We start from the raw sequence: 14,836 nt of genomic DNA, 5'->3' as shown, positions 1-14,836 counted from the left end.
AGGGGACTGGACTAAATGACCTCTTTAGGTCCCTTCCAGTCCTACGATTCTATGAGTGCTTCAAAAAGGGACTAATTTGCCTGGAGATGCAATCTGGGGGGTGCTAACGAGGTTTTTGTGCTTTTTAATGTGAAAAAGGGTTGTGTTTGCTCTTGCTGCGGAGGGGAAAGGGGATTTGTTGACATGGTGTCAATTTAGTTAGATTAAATTATGTGATTTAATTTATGCACCTGAAGGTTTCTGATAGGCACTTATAAATTAGAAAAAGTGTGTAGTTACTGATTAGAAAATTAAAGTAGATTGTTTTAAAAAAGCTTTCCAAAATGACAGCTGATTTCATTTCAATGGGAATGAAGGGTTACACATGTTCATTTGTGATGCAAGAAGCCCCAACATTCAGTTGGAAGCACTTCACAAAGGAAGGTCTTGGACAGTCATATCCCAAGTAATTATTCTTATAAAGTTTTTTTTTTTTTTTTGAAAAATGGATCTGCCTAAAATATTTCACATTAGAAATACCAAGTTTATAGTTGGGGGTTCTGTATGTTCATCATGGCAGTTCTTTAATTCTCTATAGGCAATTTACTTAGCACTAATTACCGTTCCAAGCATTTCCCAAAAGAATAGTGGCACCAGCAGTCTGTCTGAGTTAGACGCTGGCTCCCTACCTTAATAAGATACCATACATCCGCTGACATTTCACACAAGATAAAATTACACTAGTATTTTCTTCAAATATCCCTATAAATCTAGGTGCGGCATCCCCACTCTGTTCCCAACACAGCACATATCACACTGATATTGTCCAATGTCACCCTCTTTCCCAAGATTTAATTTTATTCATAATTAAATAACAAAGCCCCAGGGCAGGTCTACACTTACAAACATAAGCCTTAGCCTCTGAGCTGCCTCATGAGAGGGCTAATTGGGATTTCTCTCCAAAGGCCTTCCTATTCCTCCCTCTTGCCCCAGAGAGACTAACATTTTATGTTAGACAGGAGGATGGTCACATGGTCAGGGAATTAGGAGATCTAGGTTCAATTACCAATTCTCCCAGAGACTTTCTGTGTGTCCGTGAGTGATTCATTTAATTTCTCTGAGCCTGAGATCCCCATCTATCAAATGAGGCTAAGAATATTTCCTTTCTTATGCCTTTGTCTTTCTTGTCTACTTAGACTGCAAGCTCTTTGGGACAGGGATATCTCTTTTTGTATGTTTCCACAAGTGCCTAGCAAAATGGGGCCCCTGTTCTTGGTTGGGGCCTTTGACATTACAGTAATATAAATGACAGTCTGTCTTTCTGACTGAGATAATAAGACCCAATGGGTTTGGTCAACAGTAAAATATCTGCTCTTCCATATACAGTCCTGCACCCTGATGACTAGGTACAATTCCAAAATAAATCTCTTTCTGATGAGGAAGTGTTGCAGTTAAAAGTTAATTCCAACAGTAGAGTACAATTTACTCTTGATTTCCCTAGCTTTGTCTACACTAAACTGTTTTGAGAAACAGTGTCCCCTCTTTTCACTACCATCGGAGCAGCACCTCTGCTGATTGCAAAGGGGGGATTAGGTGGAATTTTTAATCACCGTTTTATCTACATTCTCTCTGAACAGGATTAAACCACACAGCACTAAAAACATCAGTGTCCCACCTTATGCTACCAGTGTTAATGCAATGAAAGGGAGATTTCCCCAAAACGGCTTATATGGACACAACCACTGAAAATTCAGCCCAGCCTTGTCTCTTACAGACCTGTGTGATATACTTCAGACTGCACAATTTATTGTATTTGAATGTACAAACTAACCTGCTGTAAAACTTAGATACTACCATGAATTACACTAAACCAAAATACATGATATTCTTTTATTGCAACACTCGGTTGGTATGTTAAGTGAGCTAAAGCACATTTACAGCAATTTTTCAGTAATAATAAACAAATGGTTCTATCGTTATCTATTATAACCCTTTTATAACTCAGCTATAACATTTACTCTTTGGTAAAGTTTGGCCTACAGATTTAAAGCTAAAGAGTAATGTATTCTTCCACCATTTAAAGAAAAACCTAATGAACCTGCTAAATTTCTTTATATTCGTCATCAGGTCAAGATGCTTTTTGGTGATTATATCCCAATATTGCTCCCAGTTCAAAAATAAAGTTTGGTGAAGCGACTGGATGCCTCAGGGAACTGGTAATTGGATTCAGAACCTTTAGCTCATGAGGTCACTTCTCTGAATCAGTCCACGACAGTAGTTTTATCCTTTAATAGGTTTTTATCCTTCCCTTTCAATGGTGTATCTGCCACTGACTTCACTGGGAGAAGAATGAAGCCCTTAAGTAATCTCAGTCTAATTCATGGTTAACAGGTGTTCGCATCAAAAAAATACACCATCACAGCAGGCACTAAAGTAGCATCTCAGTTCGGAGCAAGAGAGAGGATTTGACGAAGGCAGAGGCACATTGGCCTGGTGGATATGGGTGAACTTGCACATCAGTGCTGTTCCTGTTCTGTGGATATACAAAGGATGTCCACCTTCAGTCTATCTATCCAGTCCCTACACAACCTCTACAATTTGCTTTAAATAAGACATTTGCCAAGCAATTAACCAACAATACAGTCTGATCACTTAAGTATGCTGGGGAGAAAATGAAATATTAACTTCAAATGCAAAAAATTATGTTTATGTAACTGCACAGGGTTTGGACTAACAAGAGAAACAATTGCCACTTCAAAAACAGCAGTTGCAGCCTATCCAATCAACACTAGCCATGCCCCAAATCAGCAGAATGGAGAGGTAACTCTATTCCTAATGTTTAGTTAACATGACAAAATGACAGAGTATATTAATTTATCTGGTCATCTGTCTGCTTTCAAGCTGCAGAAACACCAACCAACCCATCAACCCCTCTGTACAATTTAGACTCCTTGGCCTTGAAAAATACAAATCCATACGGCCACACCTCCAAAGTATGTCCACTTAAGACTTGCTTCAGGAAACGGGCCCAGATTCTTACCACCCTTTCTACATTCATTATTCTATTTTTCAATTCTCAGCCCCCATACTCTTTTCCTTTACTTCTTTTTTAATTCTCACGTCAAACAATAGTATATGGTGTATTTACATAATAATAAAATGGTTTACACCGCCCTTAAAATACAAAATTTAATTTAGAATATTTTTCATGGTTTTTCCTCTCTTCCTCTGTCTCACAAATGCTTATTACGTGAATTTGTTGCACGTGAACACTGTCCAGCATATGTTACTGATGTCTTTTGAAGCTAACCTAAAAATAAAACTCGAAGTAAAAATAAATTAAAGTTTAAATAAATAGCTGCAAAGTGATGTCAAATACTGAGAAAAAAATCCTGCACACTCAACATTTGGAGCATAAAATAAATTGGATTTAACACTAAAATAATTTTAAAACAACTTGGGTTTTTTGTTTTGTTTTAAGAATGTGCCTATAACCTATAGATTCACCACTATATTAACCACCGATTTTGGTGTTAGGACGTCACACCAACAAGCTCTACTAAAGAAATGGGCAAAATTCATTACTGATATAAGTGGGTGCAACTGACCTCAATGGGAGTAACACAACCTTACATCAGCAATGAATTTATCCCAACACACATACATATCGGGGTTTATCATTAAGCCATAATCCTGCAAACATTCAGACACATGCTTAGCTGCAAAGTGATGCATGTAGTTCCACTGAAGTCAATGGCACTCCTGACATGTAAAGATTGGCACATGCATGTTTACAGGATCAGGGCCTAATTTACTTTCTTTCTCCCATCATTATTTTTTTAATCTGTGCGGAATAATATTACATGAAAGACACAGTGGACAGAATGTCTGCTTTATAAGCAGAGAAGGAAGTGTGGGCAGCCTTGTTTGCTTGCATAATATATAGACTATGGGTAAAATTTTCAAAAGTGTGTAAGTCCCATTGACTTTTAATGAGGGTTAGACTCCTAAGGTATGTCTATACTGCAATTAAAAACCTGCAGCTGGCTCGTGCCAGCTGACTCGGGCTAAGGGGCTGTTTAATTGCAGTGTAGACATATCCTGAGTTCATTTTCAAAATAGAACTTAGACTCTTTTGAAAATGTTATCCTACACAGGCACACCCACCCACACCATGCAAAGTTCCCCTGAACGATCACATTTATTAAGTGGAACTGGGTACAAACAACACATTATTTATTACAACAGTGCCTAAGAGCCCTAGTCATGGACCATGACCCAACTGCGTGAGGTGCTGTACAAATACAGCATGGCTCTTGCCCAAAAGAAATTACTATCTAAATATAAGAAAAGAGACATAACGGATGGAAAGCCACACAAAGATGGGGGAGCACTAGGAAACAATGAGACAGTATTGGTCAGCATGCTAGGGAGTGGTATCAGTACACCAGTGGCCTAACTATTGTTAAGTTTTGTAGGCATCATAGCAGAGGAGAGTTTTAAGGAAGGATTTAAAGGAGAATAAGGAGGCGGCTTTGCAGATGTTTACAGGAAGCTCCACCCAAGTGTGAGGGACCATATGGGACAAAGGGGCTTGGTTGAAAATTTAACAATTGGGTGGCGGAGACTGTATCATTGGCCAATCAGAGGCAGGAACTGACATTTCAACAGCGAATGAGAGATGATAGATAGGGTGGGGCTAGGCTGTAAAGGGCTTTAACGTGAAAACAAGCAGCTTATGTTTGACACGAAAGGAGAGCCAGTGGAAGGATTCAAAGAGAGAGGTGACATGGTCAAAGCAACGGAATTCAGAATGGATATGAGCGAGGCAATATTGCATTAGTCAAAGGCAGAGAAAAGGGTGCTGCAGTAATCAAGATGTGAGATGATGAGAGAATGTGCAAGAGTTTTAGCTGTGTGGCTTGATAGGAAAGGCTGTATCTTAGAGACGTTCTGCAAAAAGAATATGCAAGCTATAGACAAAATGTGGCTGTGAGGACCTAGAGATAGTTTGAGTCAAAGATGATGCCCGGGTTACAGGCACGATGATGATACTGTCCACGGTCATGAAGAAAGGAGGTGGGCTTGGGGGAAAAGAATAAGAGCTCTGTTGAGCCATGGAGATCTTGAGTGGATAGCTAGACATCCACAAGGAGGTATCAGAGATACAGGCCAGGACTTGAGATTGGACAGAAGGACACAAGTCTGGAGTAGAGAATTAGACCTGTAAACTGTCCGCACAGAGGTGGCAGTTAAATTTGTCTGTAAATGAGATTACCTAGAGATGAAGTGTAAAGGGAGACGAGAAAGGGGCCCAGGACATTGCTGTGGCACCTCCACAGAACGTTGGAAGGGGGATGAAGAGGATCCACTGCAGGCACAATTAGAGAGGTAAGAGGAGAACCAGGAGAGGACAGAGTCACAGAAGCCAACAGAGGGCAAGATTTCAAGGAGGAGGACATGGTCGATGGTGTCAAAGGCAGGTAACAGGTCAAAGAGAAGGAAAATAGAGTACGGATGCTTAGCACTAGCTAGGGAGAAGTCATTAGACTTTAGCAAAAGCAGTTTCAGTGGAGTACAAGGAGCAGAAACCAGATAGGAGAGGGTCATGGATAGAACTGGAGGAGAGGAACTCCAGACAGCAGTTGTAGACACTGTATTCAATTAGCTCACAGTTGAAAGGGAGAAGAGGTGGCAGTCGGAGATGTTAGTGGAATCAAGGGTAGGTTGGGGGGCAGGTTTTCAGATGGGAGAGATTAAAGGTATGTCTACACAGGCATAAAAAACCTGAGGCTGACCCAAATCAGCTGACTCAGGCTCTGCGGGGTTCGGGCTCTGGTGCTGAAAAATTGCTGTATAGATATTCAGGCTTGGGCTGGAGCCCAAACTCTGGGACCTTGCTGCGGGAGGCTCCAGCCGGATCCCAAACATCTACACAGCGATTTTTATCCCCGCAGTCCAAGCCCCATGAGACTGAGCCAGCTGACCTGCCAGTCGCAGCTGTGCCATGGGTCTTTTATCCCTTTGTAGACAAACCCCAACTCATGTTTGTATTGTTAGGGGAAAGAGACACAGGGGATGGGATGGGGTCACTGGAGCAAGTGGAGAAGTTAGAGGAGGAGAAGAGACAAGAAACTTCTGTGTTTGTGACAGGGCAGAAAAAGCAAAGATGCATGGATAGATGTAGCTTATGCTTTGTTACTACATCCTTTGTATTTGTACTGAGAGCAAACCATGCTTAAGTGACATTCACAGAAACTGAATTAGAATGGTCACAAAGTGCAGGGATGCTGAACAGCTGTTTCCCAATGGTGCAATTCCTTAAATTCATATTGGTTCTGGTTGTTCAATTTGCTGGATTATTATATAGTTATTTCTCAATAATGGTACATAATGTAAATCTCTTTTCTCAGAATGGCCAAGCCATTGCTAAGTAGAATGTATACAGTCACTTTATGGCTTTTTGTCAGTACCTGTAATGTGACTATCCAACTCCCGCTATGCTATGAATGGTCACTACAAGCCCTCTGCTCCTATCCCGCCTCAGAATTTTCAAGCTTTTTGCCAGCAACAGAAATGCCCCATTATCCTTTTGCTCATTTGGCCGACATAGAAAAAATCCAAAATTTACATGAAAGAAAAAAGGTTTTTTTTAAAAAAGGGTTCTGAAGCTTCTGAAAGAGAAACTGTTTTTAAAAACTTAAAATCCCTTTGGTTCATTTCCCTCCTTACTCCCAAACCTCTCATCTCTGCGTACAGAATAACCATCAAATACTGGTGGTTTCATTATTTGTTTACAATGGGAGAATCTTACCTCTTCCTTCCAATGTATGCCCCAATCCTACAAACCAACCAGCATTTGCAGACTCTTGTACCCACTCAATGCCCCACAGTAGTCCACCCGTGCAGATCCAATTGCAGAACCAGGACCTTTATTGGAAAACAAGATCAAATAAAATATACTGCAGTTGTTCTGGGGAGAAGAGCTTTGCTGACCCAAAGGAAAGAGCGGGAAGGAAGAAACAGAGGAGGGAAAGGAAGGCCAATGAGGGGAGAGAGAGAAAGAAGGGCCAAAGGGTTTTGTTGTGATGCTGTTTAAAAACTTTCAACAACTCTTAGCACTTTGTAAGCTTATGTTTTTTCTTCGCTTTCATTTAATATTTAACAATTTCAGTAAATAACAATTTGAGGGTTCTTTATGTAAACTCAGTAATAACCCTACTTGCTGCCAATAATAGCAAATAAACTCTGAGGGTGAAGAGTTCAAGTCTTGGCATGCAGCCTTGGAATGTATTCTGACTGCAATATGGTTATTTCCTCGTAAACAGGAATGCCCCTCACGTTCTCATTACAATAAACTCACTTCATTTTGTGTCCGTTTTATTTGAGGAAAATAAGATCATGACAACAGGTATACCAGCTTCATTCAAATGACACCCTGCAATATAGTAGTAAAACATTTGCAATATTTCTAAGAAAGATAATGTCAGTGGAATAGCATGCTGTCACAAGACAATGGCTGCCTGTTACAGATAACTACCACAATTATGTATTGCTTTAAAAAAAGAACATTGCAGTGAGACAAAGACCTTTTTTTTTTCAAAGTGGTATCCAGTTATCCCATGTCAATGTTCTATTCCAAAAACCTTTTATTTCTGTTCTAACAAATGATTAAGGATGTAGATATTGTCAGTCTCCATGACAGACAGTTGTGCAGTAGAATAACAGTTGCTTGCAGCCTAACATTTGAAAGTTGTGCTCTGACTGGCTTGATAAATTGCTATATCACAAAACCAGAGAAATCAGAAATGTATTCACGAAAATATGTGGTCTCAAAATTGTACTGCAAAGAAAAGTTTTCTGTTCAGCTGGCTTTTTTAATTAAGGTCTTAATTTATCAGCAGGGATCACAGAATCCATTTGCCACAGAAAACCGTGGAATTTGTGTCTTTATGGAGAATCTTTAGTTTTTACACTTTGTGAAAAAATAAAAACGTATACCATGGAACCCCAATTATCTGATCTAATTGGGGCCAGAGCAGATAATCAAAACTTCAGATAATCAGGAGAATGAGCGAGGCTCAGGATGTCAGCTTTAAAATTGTAAATATATCAATAAAGCATTGTGGCTAGAAAAACTAAAGTTCAGAGTTTCATTTTATTTGCAGAAAAACACAGATGTTTATGTTTTTTATTGGATAATTTGGGGGTTTAATCACAGAACACTAGGACCCCTGTTTATCAGTAAAGTAGGGTGTCAGACATGCATCTGACTGTCTGATTTATATTATTTAAAATTTTACCAGTGTATCAGTGACACACAAGATTATAAATGCTCCTGGCATATCATGTACATTTTAACGAAAGGGATCTAAAAAAACCCCAGAGCTCACTATGAAGACATCTGACAGCAGGAAAGTTGTCAAAACTTCCTATTGAATGAGGAAATCCCTGTTTTCAGTTAAAAGTTCGGATGGTAATTTGTTCCCAACCATTTAAAGCCCCCTTAGTTAAATCTCTGCTCTCATTTACATCTATGCCTCCTCATCCTCTTCCCACCTGCCAAGTCTCCTTAAACGTTCCCAGTCCCACTTTCTATGCCATCATTTATGCCTGCACCTTGCACCCTCTTTTCGCTTATTTCCTTCAAACCAGGATAGCTCAGCTGAGGATTACGGATGCTTATTTTAACAACACAAATAATTTGCAACCAAGATGTTCAGTACCTCTATCACCAGGTAATTTAATTAAAATTATCCTCATCCTCCCTCCCTGCTTCCCTCTTATCTTACTGTTTGTTAAATTCCATTGTTGCACTTGGCTTCAATTTAGGCCCCAATTCTGCAAAGACTATGCACATGAGCAATCTCATTGAAGTCAGATGCTTAATTCTTTGCAGAATCAGAGCACTAGGCTACAAGCTCTTTAGGGCAAGGGCTTTGTCTACCTACGAGTTTGTACAGCACTTGCCACAACAGGGCCCCAATCCAGACTGGAGCATCCAAACTCTACCATGATACAAACAGCAGTAGAATAATAATCTCCTTAAAATACACATTCAATGAAGCCTCCCAGTCATGTTCTCTACTACATGTTACCATCATTCAAGCTTTCACCATCATTAGATGTATCATGTATGCCATTATATCTAGAGAGCACCACGGAGAGTTGACACTGAACAAAATAATATAATTAACCATCGTGTGGAAGAATGTAATACTACAAACATTTTGAACAAGGTCTCCAGGAGTTTGGTTAATATTATAGGATAAACTCTACCCTTGACACATACAAATACTTTAAATTATTATTAGTGGTTACATACACCAAGAGAAAAATGTGCCCCTAAATCTCTCCAGTAAGAAAACGTTTACTGGACTTTAAAAATGAATGGCAAGCTTTTTATCGTGCGGTTTTTCCACCCCCACTGGTATCCTGTTAATTTGATCGTTCTTACAGTCTCTCAGCCTCTTGGGTTTTCCCTGCTTGGTATCCTCATAGCAAAACTTAGAATTCAAAGCATGGAGCTAGAGAGCTGTGTAAATATGTGGAAAAGCAAGTTCTAGTAATCTGTTATTTATGTTATACTTCATAAGTCTATGTAGAGTGGTAGGGACGTGCAATCAGGACAGCACAGCAGTTACACAGGGCATAGATAACGGGCAGTAACACTACAATACAATACATCCAAAATGTGCCTGGTAAACCTTTACTTGTGGCATAATGCATAGAATAAAGGAGGGAGCCTTGCGGGGGGGGAGGGGCGGGGGTTATGCCAAGAAACAAAACATATCTACGAAGACAAGAATAGCTAAGAATAGCAAGAGATTTTAGAAGAATTCCACAGTGTATGCATAATTTGGGAATTTCGTTTTAGAGGAAAATCTAGTGTTGCCATTAAAGGGAAAAAGAGAGGGGGCAGCTACGGCCCTAATTCTGCAACCATCATGGTGGAATCTGCATTCACACAAGTGGAGCTCATTGCAGGATCAGGTTCTGTATTAGTTCAATAGTTATACAATATATTCATTCTGAGAACTATTTCCTACGAGGTTTCTCTCCCACATCCCGCTGCTTTGTTCGCAAATTTCGGTGGATCACGAAAATGGTTCTGCAGATTACAACAGTTTGAGGATCAATTTATTAGATTACACCCAAAATGTATTATATTGCCACTCAACTAGTTTTTCAGCCAGTTACATAAATACTGAAATCAAATAAATGCCTAGAAAATTCTTTTGAAAGAGAATATTTATATTTGCCAAAAAATGCCCCCAGATATTGCTTTAAATAAATGCCTCAATCCAGACTCACAAATTATAATAATCACAATAGAGCAGTACTGAGTTATTGTATAACAATTTGGCACACTATAAGAGATCTGTGTTTCCTTTTTTATTTAGGTCTCACTGTATGATCAGTGGACTCACATCTCACCATACGCTGTATTCATCAAAAGCTATCTAAGATGGTTCTCCCCAGGTCCGCATCTTCCATGCACAACATAATTGGCATGCAAGCTGTGTACCTGTTCCTACTTAGATTGTCTAGAACTAGATTAATACTGTATCTTGTCTCATCACTCCTCAGCAAAAAGGTAACAGTAATAATAATGATGGCCCTTTTAACATTTAAATTAGACTATCTGCTTTTATCCCCCCTGTGGGATTGTGTGCATGTAGGATTAGCTATTTAGTTAATAGGTCGCTATGCCCTGTAGCTGGGTCTCTGGATGCCTGTCACCACCCATACCCTCCATTTGCAGGAACTGGGGTTACACTACCTGGCAAAACTCTATTACCCCAAGCTCCTTCAGTGGTTTTTTTTTTTTATTTTTTGGATGGGCAAGTAAAATGTCTTTCTTTTTTTTTTCATCCCAGTAGACTAAGGCCACAGTAAAAGTGGCAAGCCGGTTTTATGGATGGACTGGTAACTGTATATGCACTTTTGCAAGGCTGGGTTAAACCCTTGCACTCTGACATGGCCGGTACCTGCAGTCCCATCACCATCTCCTGAAATCTTAAGGTTGGGTTACACAATGATATGAGTCCTCCAACTTCACCGCTGAGTTACACCTTGATGTACATCAGCCCCCATCCCTGAAATCTGGGTTAGGCTCTGACCATGGCACATGCCGCCCCCTCTCTCAGGCTGGGGCTGGGAGAAGATCCCTGAGAGCCTGCGAACAAGGGAAGAATTGCATACCCTTGGAGAGGAGCAAGGGGAGCAGACTCAACAACTATCCTCCTAGCAGACTCTGGCCTAAGAAGACCCTGTTGCCAGGGGTCTCAGAGCATGGGTCGTGTGGCCTTGGGGTCCCAGCACATGGGCTCCCCAAGACCAGCTGGCTCAGGGTACCAAGGGACAGGAGATGGGTAGCAGGTCCCTGAGAATTGGGGCCCCTGGCTGAGGAGGTGTCAGGTCCCGGAGGAATGGGGAGCAGAGCCACTCAGCAGGGCCAGTTAGTGCCTTGGGGAAGCTCCCCATGGCACTTTAAGTGCCTGGTTTGCCAAAGGCCAGACTCCCTGAGGGGACTCCGGGTTCCCAGCTCCCAAGCTGTAGCCCAGGAAGGGAGGTCTCAGGACACCGGCACTGTGGGGGAGGGGGGTCCCTGGGGCTTCACAAAGCACAGGTCTCTGATTCATCCGGGCTGCCCCGCCGTCGGGGGCTGGGGAGGGTCCCCGGCCTTGGGGGGTCCCAGGGCTAGGGGCTGCGAGAGGTCCCCAGGCTGGGGGCGCAGGGGGTCCGGCCGGTAGGGGGTCCCCGGGATGGAGGTGCGGGGGGTCCCCGGGATGGAGGTGCGGGGGGATCCCGGCCGGGCGGTAGGGGGTCCCCGGGCTCGGGGTGCGGGGGGGCCCGGCCAGGCGGTAGGGGGTCCCGGGGCGCGGGGGGGCTCGGCCAGGCGGTAGGGGGTCCCGGGGCTGGGGATACGGGGGGTCCCCGGGCTGGGGGTGCGTGGGGGCCCGGCCAGGCGGTAGGGGGTCCCCGGGATGGAGGTACGGGGGGTCCCCGGGCTGGGGGAGCGGGGCCGGTACCTGGGCTGGGGGAGCAGGGGTCCTGGCCGGGCGGTAGGGGGTCCCCGGGCTGGGGGTGCGGGGGTCCCGGCCAGGCGGTAGGGGGTCCCCGGGCTGGGGGTGCGGGGGTCCCGGCCGGGCGGTAGGGGGGCCCCCGGGCTGGGGGTGCGGGGGTCCCGGCCGGGCGGTAGGGGGGGCCCCCGGGCTGGGGGTGCGGGGGGTCCCGGGGCTGGGGGAGCGGGGGGTCCCCGGGATGGGGGAGCGGGGCTGGGGGTGCGGGGGGTCCCGGCCGGGCGGTAGGGGGTCCCCGGGATGGAAGTGCGGGGGGTCCCGGCCTGGCGGTAGGGGGGCCCGGGGCTGGAGGTGCGGGGGGTCCCGGGGGTCCCGGGGCTGGGGGCACGGGGGGTCCCCGGGCTGGGGGCGCGGGGCCGGTACCTGGGCTGGGGGCGCGGGGGTCCCGGCCGGGCGGTAGGGGGTCCCGGGGCTGGAGGTGCGGGGGGTCCCCGGGGCTGGGGGTGCGGGGGGTCCCGGCCGGGCGGTAGGGGGTCCCGGGGCTGGAGGTGCGGGGGGTCCCCGGGGCTGGGGGTGCGGGGGGTCCCCGGGGCTGGGGGTGCGGGGGGTCCCGGCCGGGCGGTAGGGGGTCCCCGGGATGGAAGTGCGGGGGGTCCCCGGGATGGGGATACGGGCGGCGGGCGCGGGGCCGGTACCTGGGCTCCGGCAGGCTGATCTTCTTGCTGGCCCGCGCCGCCGGGGTGCTCTTGCTCTTCTCCATCGCCATCAGGTAGCTGACATCGGCCAGCACCGCCTCCAGGTCCGCCATGTTCCCCGCTCCCCGCCGGCGCCGCCGGGCTGCAGATGGAGGCGCCGCCGGGGGCAGCGACCCGCGACCCCGGCCCTAGCCCGGCGGGGACTCGCCCCAACGGCCGCGGGGCGGGAGCGGGCGGGGCTCAGGCCTGGTGCCCCTCGGGCCCCGGCTCTCTCCCCCGCCCCACAGCGGGGCGCGGGCCCGTCCCCCAGGGGGGCTGAGCTCCGCTGCTCCCCGGGCCGACCCCCGGCCCCTTCAGGCGCTGCCCGGAGCCATGCCGCTGTCGGGCCGGGGTGCCGGGGGCTCCGGGCGAGGGGGCCGCTCTCCTAGCGCCCCCCCAGGCTCTCCTGCCCTGCCCCGGCTCCCATCCCGCGCCGCTGCGGAGAACCAGGCGTGGGGGGGACACGCCACCAACCAAGCTGGGATCGTCCCCGGGGCCGGCCGGGCGCAACAGCCCCTGTCCCCGGTCACCGCGAGCCAAGAGGTCCCGGCCCGGCCCCCCGGCAGCGAGGCGGGCGCAGCTCGGATCCCCGATCGCAGCCCGAAGGACGAGCCCAGCGGGGTCCCTCGGCCGGGCAGCGAGCCGCGACTCCGCGCTTCGGGGGTGGACGGGGGCGGTCCGCCCGCCCCAGCAGCCCCCCCTCCGAAAAGGGCAAAATTCCTCCCGAAAAGTAGCGGGCACCGCCGGAGCCGCTGCTCCCGCAGCCCCGGGTCGGTTAGAAAGACGGAGCTGCTGCGGGGACGTGTCCGCCCCGAGCTCTTTTCTGCCCGCCGCGGAGCCCCCACCCCGGCGTGGTGCAAAGTGGCTTTTCTGCCGGGTGCTGGGGGGGTTTAATCGGCTGCTTGGGGAGCGCTTGTTTTCTCGCTCTCTTTTTTCTCCCCCTCCTCTTCGCTGACAGCACTACAGCTGCGGCGGCAGGGCTGGATTTCTATTAACAGAAAAGCTGCGATGTGAGTGACTTCCTCTCCTGTGCGATAAAACAGTGGCTCACGCAAAAATCTGGACCTGGACTTTCTCAAGCCTTGGCTTGGTTTACTGCAGTCTGGAGGCAGAACAATACTCTTTTACGGGGTAGAGAGGGGTAGATTGGGGCATGAGAGGATCTACTGTGTGATTACTTCATCTGCGGCCAGCTAAATAAAACACAGTGAAATTGACTATGAACTATAGGGGGGAAACTAGACTAATACATTAGGATTAAGATTTTAACACAAGTCAAGAAATTAAAGTCATTGTTTGCATCCGAAGAAGTGGGCTGTAGTCCACGAAAGCTTATGCTCTAATAAATTTGTTAGTCTCTAAGGTGCCACAAGTACTCCTGTTCTTCTGTTTACATTTAGTATTTTTGTATTAATATGTATTACCCAACTATCAAAAGAAAACATTTAAATTGTGTTCTTTACTCATTATAAACTAAGGAGCAGTAAAGAGTGATTTATAAAGTTTTCCATCAGTCATAAATGATTTTTGTTTTGTTTTTCCTTAGAAGTATCAGGAATATCAAGTCTTGACCACCCAGGATTTTGCTGAAAGTCGTAAAAAGGGATGGAATACGAACATCACAGTAGATTGATTTCACTGGGGCTCTTCAAGGGTGCAGGATTCACCCCCATGCATCAGATTGCAGGATTGGGGCCTAACACACAATCTGACTAAACATCTCCTTTTCCTGCAATTGAGGGCTAGGAAGCCAGCAGCTCGGCTTTCAGTCCATTGTGATGTCAATATCCCATTAGTTCTGTAGTCCTCTACCAAAAACATCGCAACCAGATATTTCGAATGTTCGTTTTTTTTAAAGGCAGAAAAAGTTCTTTGAGACTGTTTTTACACATCATAAAGAAGCAATAAAGCAAAAATGGGTATAAACACAATGTAGTTTAGTTGGTTGGGTGGTTTTGCTTTACAGCTCACCTTTAGGGATAAATTCTGCTCTGAGATAGCCATGTGTAAATCCCATTGAAGTCAATGAGATTTTAAACATACAAATCCAAAGACAGAATTTGGCCTTGTATAGTATATATCTGTGCAATGAGCCCA

The 14,836-nt window shown here is 46.1% G+C and overlaps 1 protein-coding gene across 2 annotated transcripts in view; it reads right to left on the bottom strand.

Annotated features, from left to right (window-relative positions):
• The window catches only part of GRK3 (G protein-coupled receptor kinase 3), a 136,131-nt gene extending 122,291 nt beyond the window's left edge, over positions 1–13,840 (bottom strand). The window contains exon 1 of one of the 2 annotated variants that reach the window (XM_065568879.1): positions 12,701–13,840. In XM_065568879.1, the coding sequence (XP_065424951.1) occupies positions 12,701–12,813 (113 nt within the window). In that variant the 5' untranslated portion in view covers positions 12,814–13,840. The remainder of the gene's footprint in view (positions 1–12,700) is intronic. The other variant, XM_065568880.1, reaches the window with a different exon arrangement.
• Between the last annotated feature and the right edge of the window lie 996 nt (positions 13,841–14,836).

Source organism: Chrysemys picta, chromosome 15, assembly GCF_011386835.1.
Source record: "Chrysemys picta bellii isolate R12L10 chromosome 15, ASM1138683v2, whole genome shotgun sequence".
In the NCBI taxonomy this organism is placed as follows: Eukaryota; Metazoa; Chordata; order Testudines; family Emydidae; genus Chrysemys; species Chrysemys picta.
The sequence above is the reverse complement of the archived record's forward strand: the minus strand, read 5'-3'. Positions and strand labels throughout refer to the sequence as shown.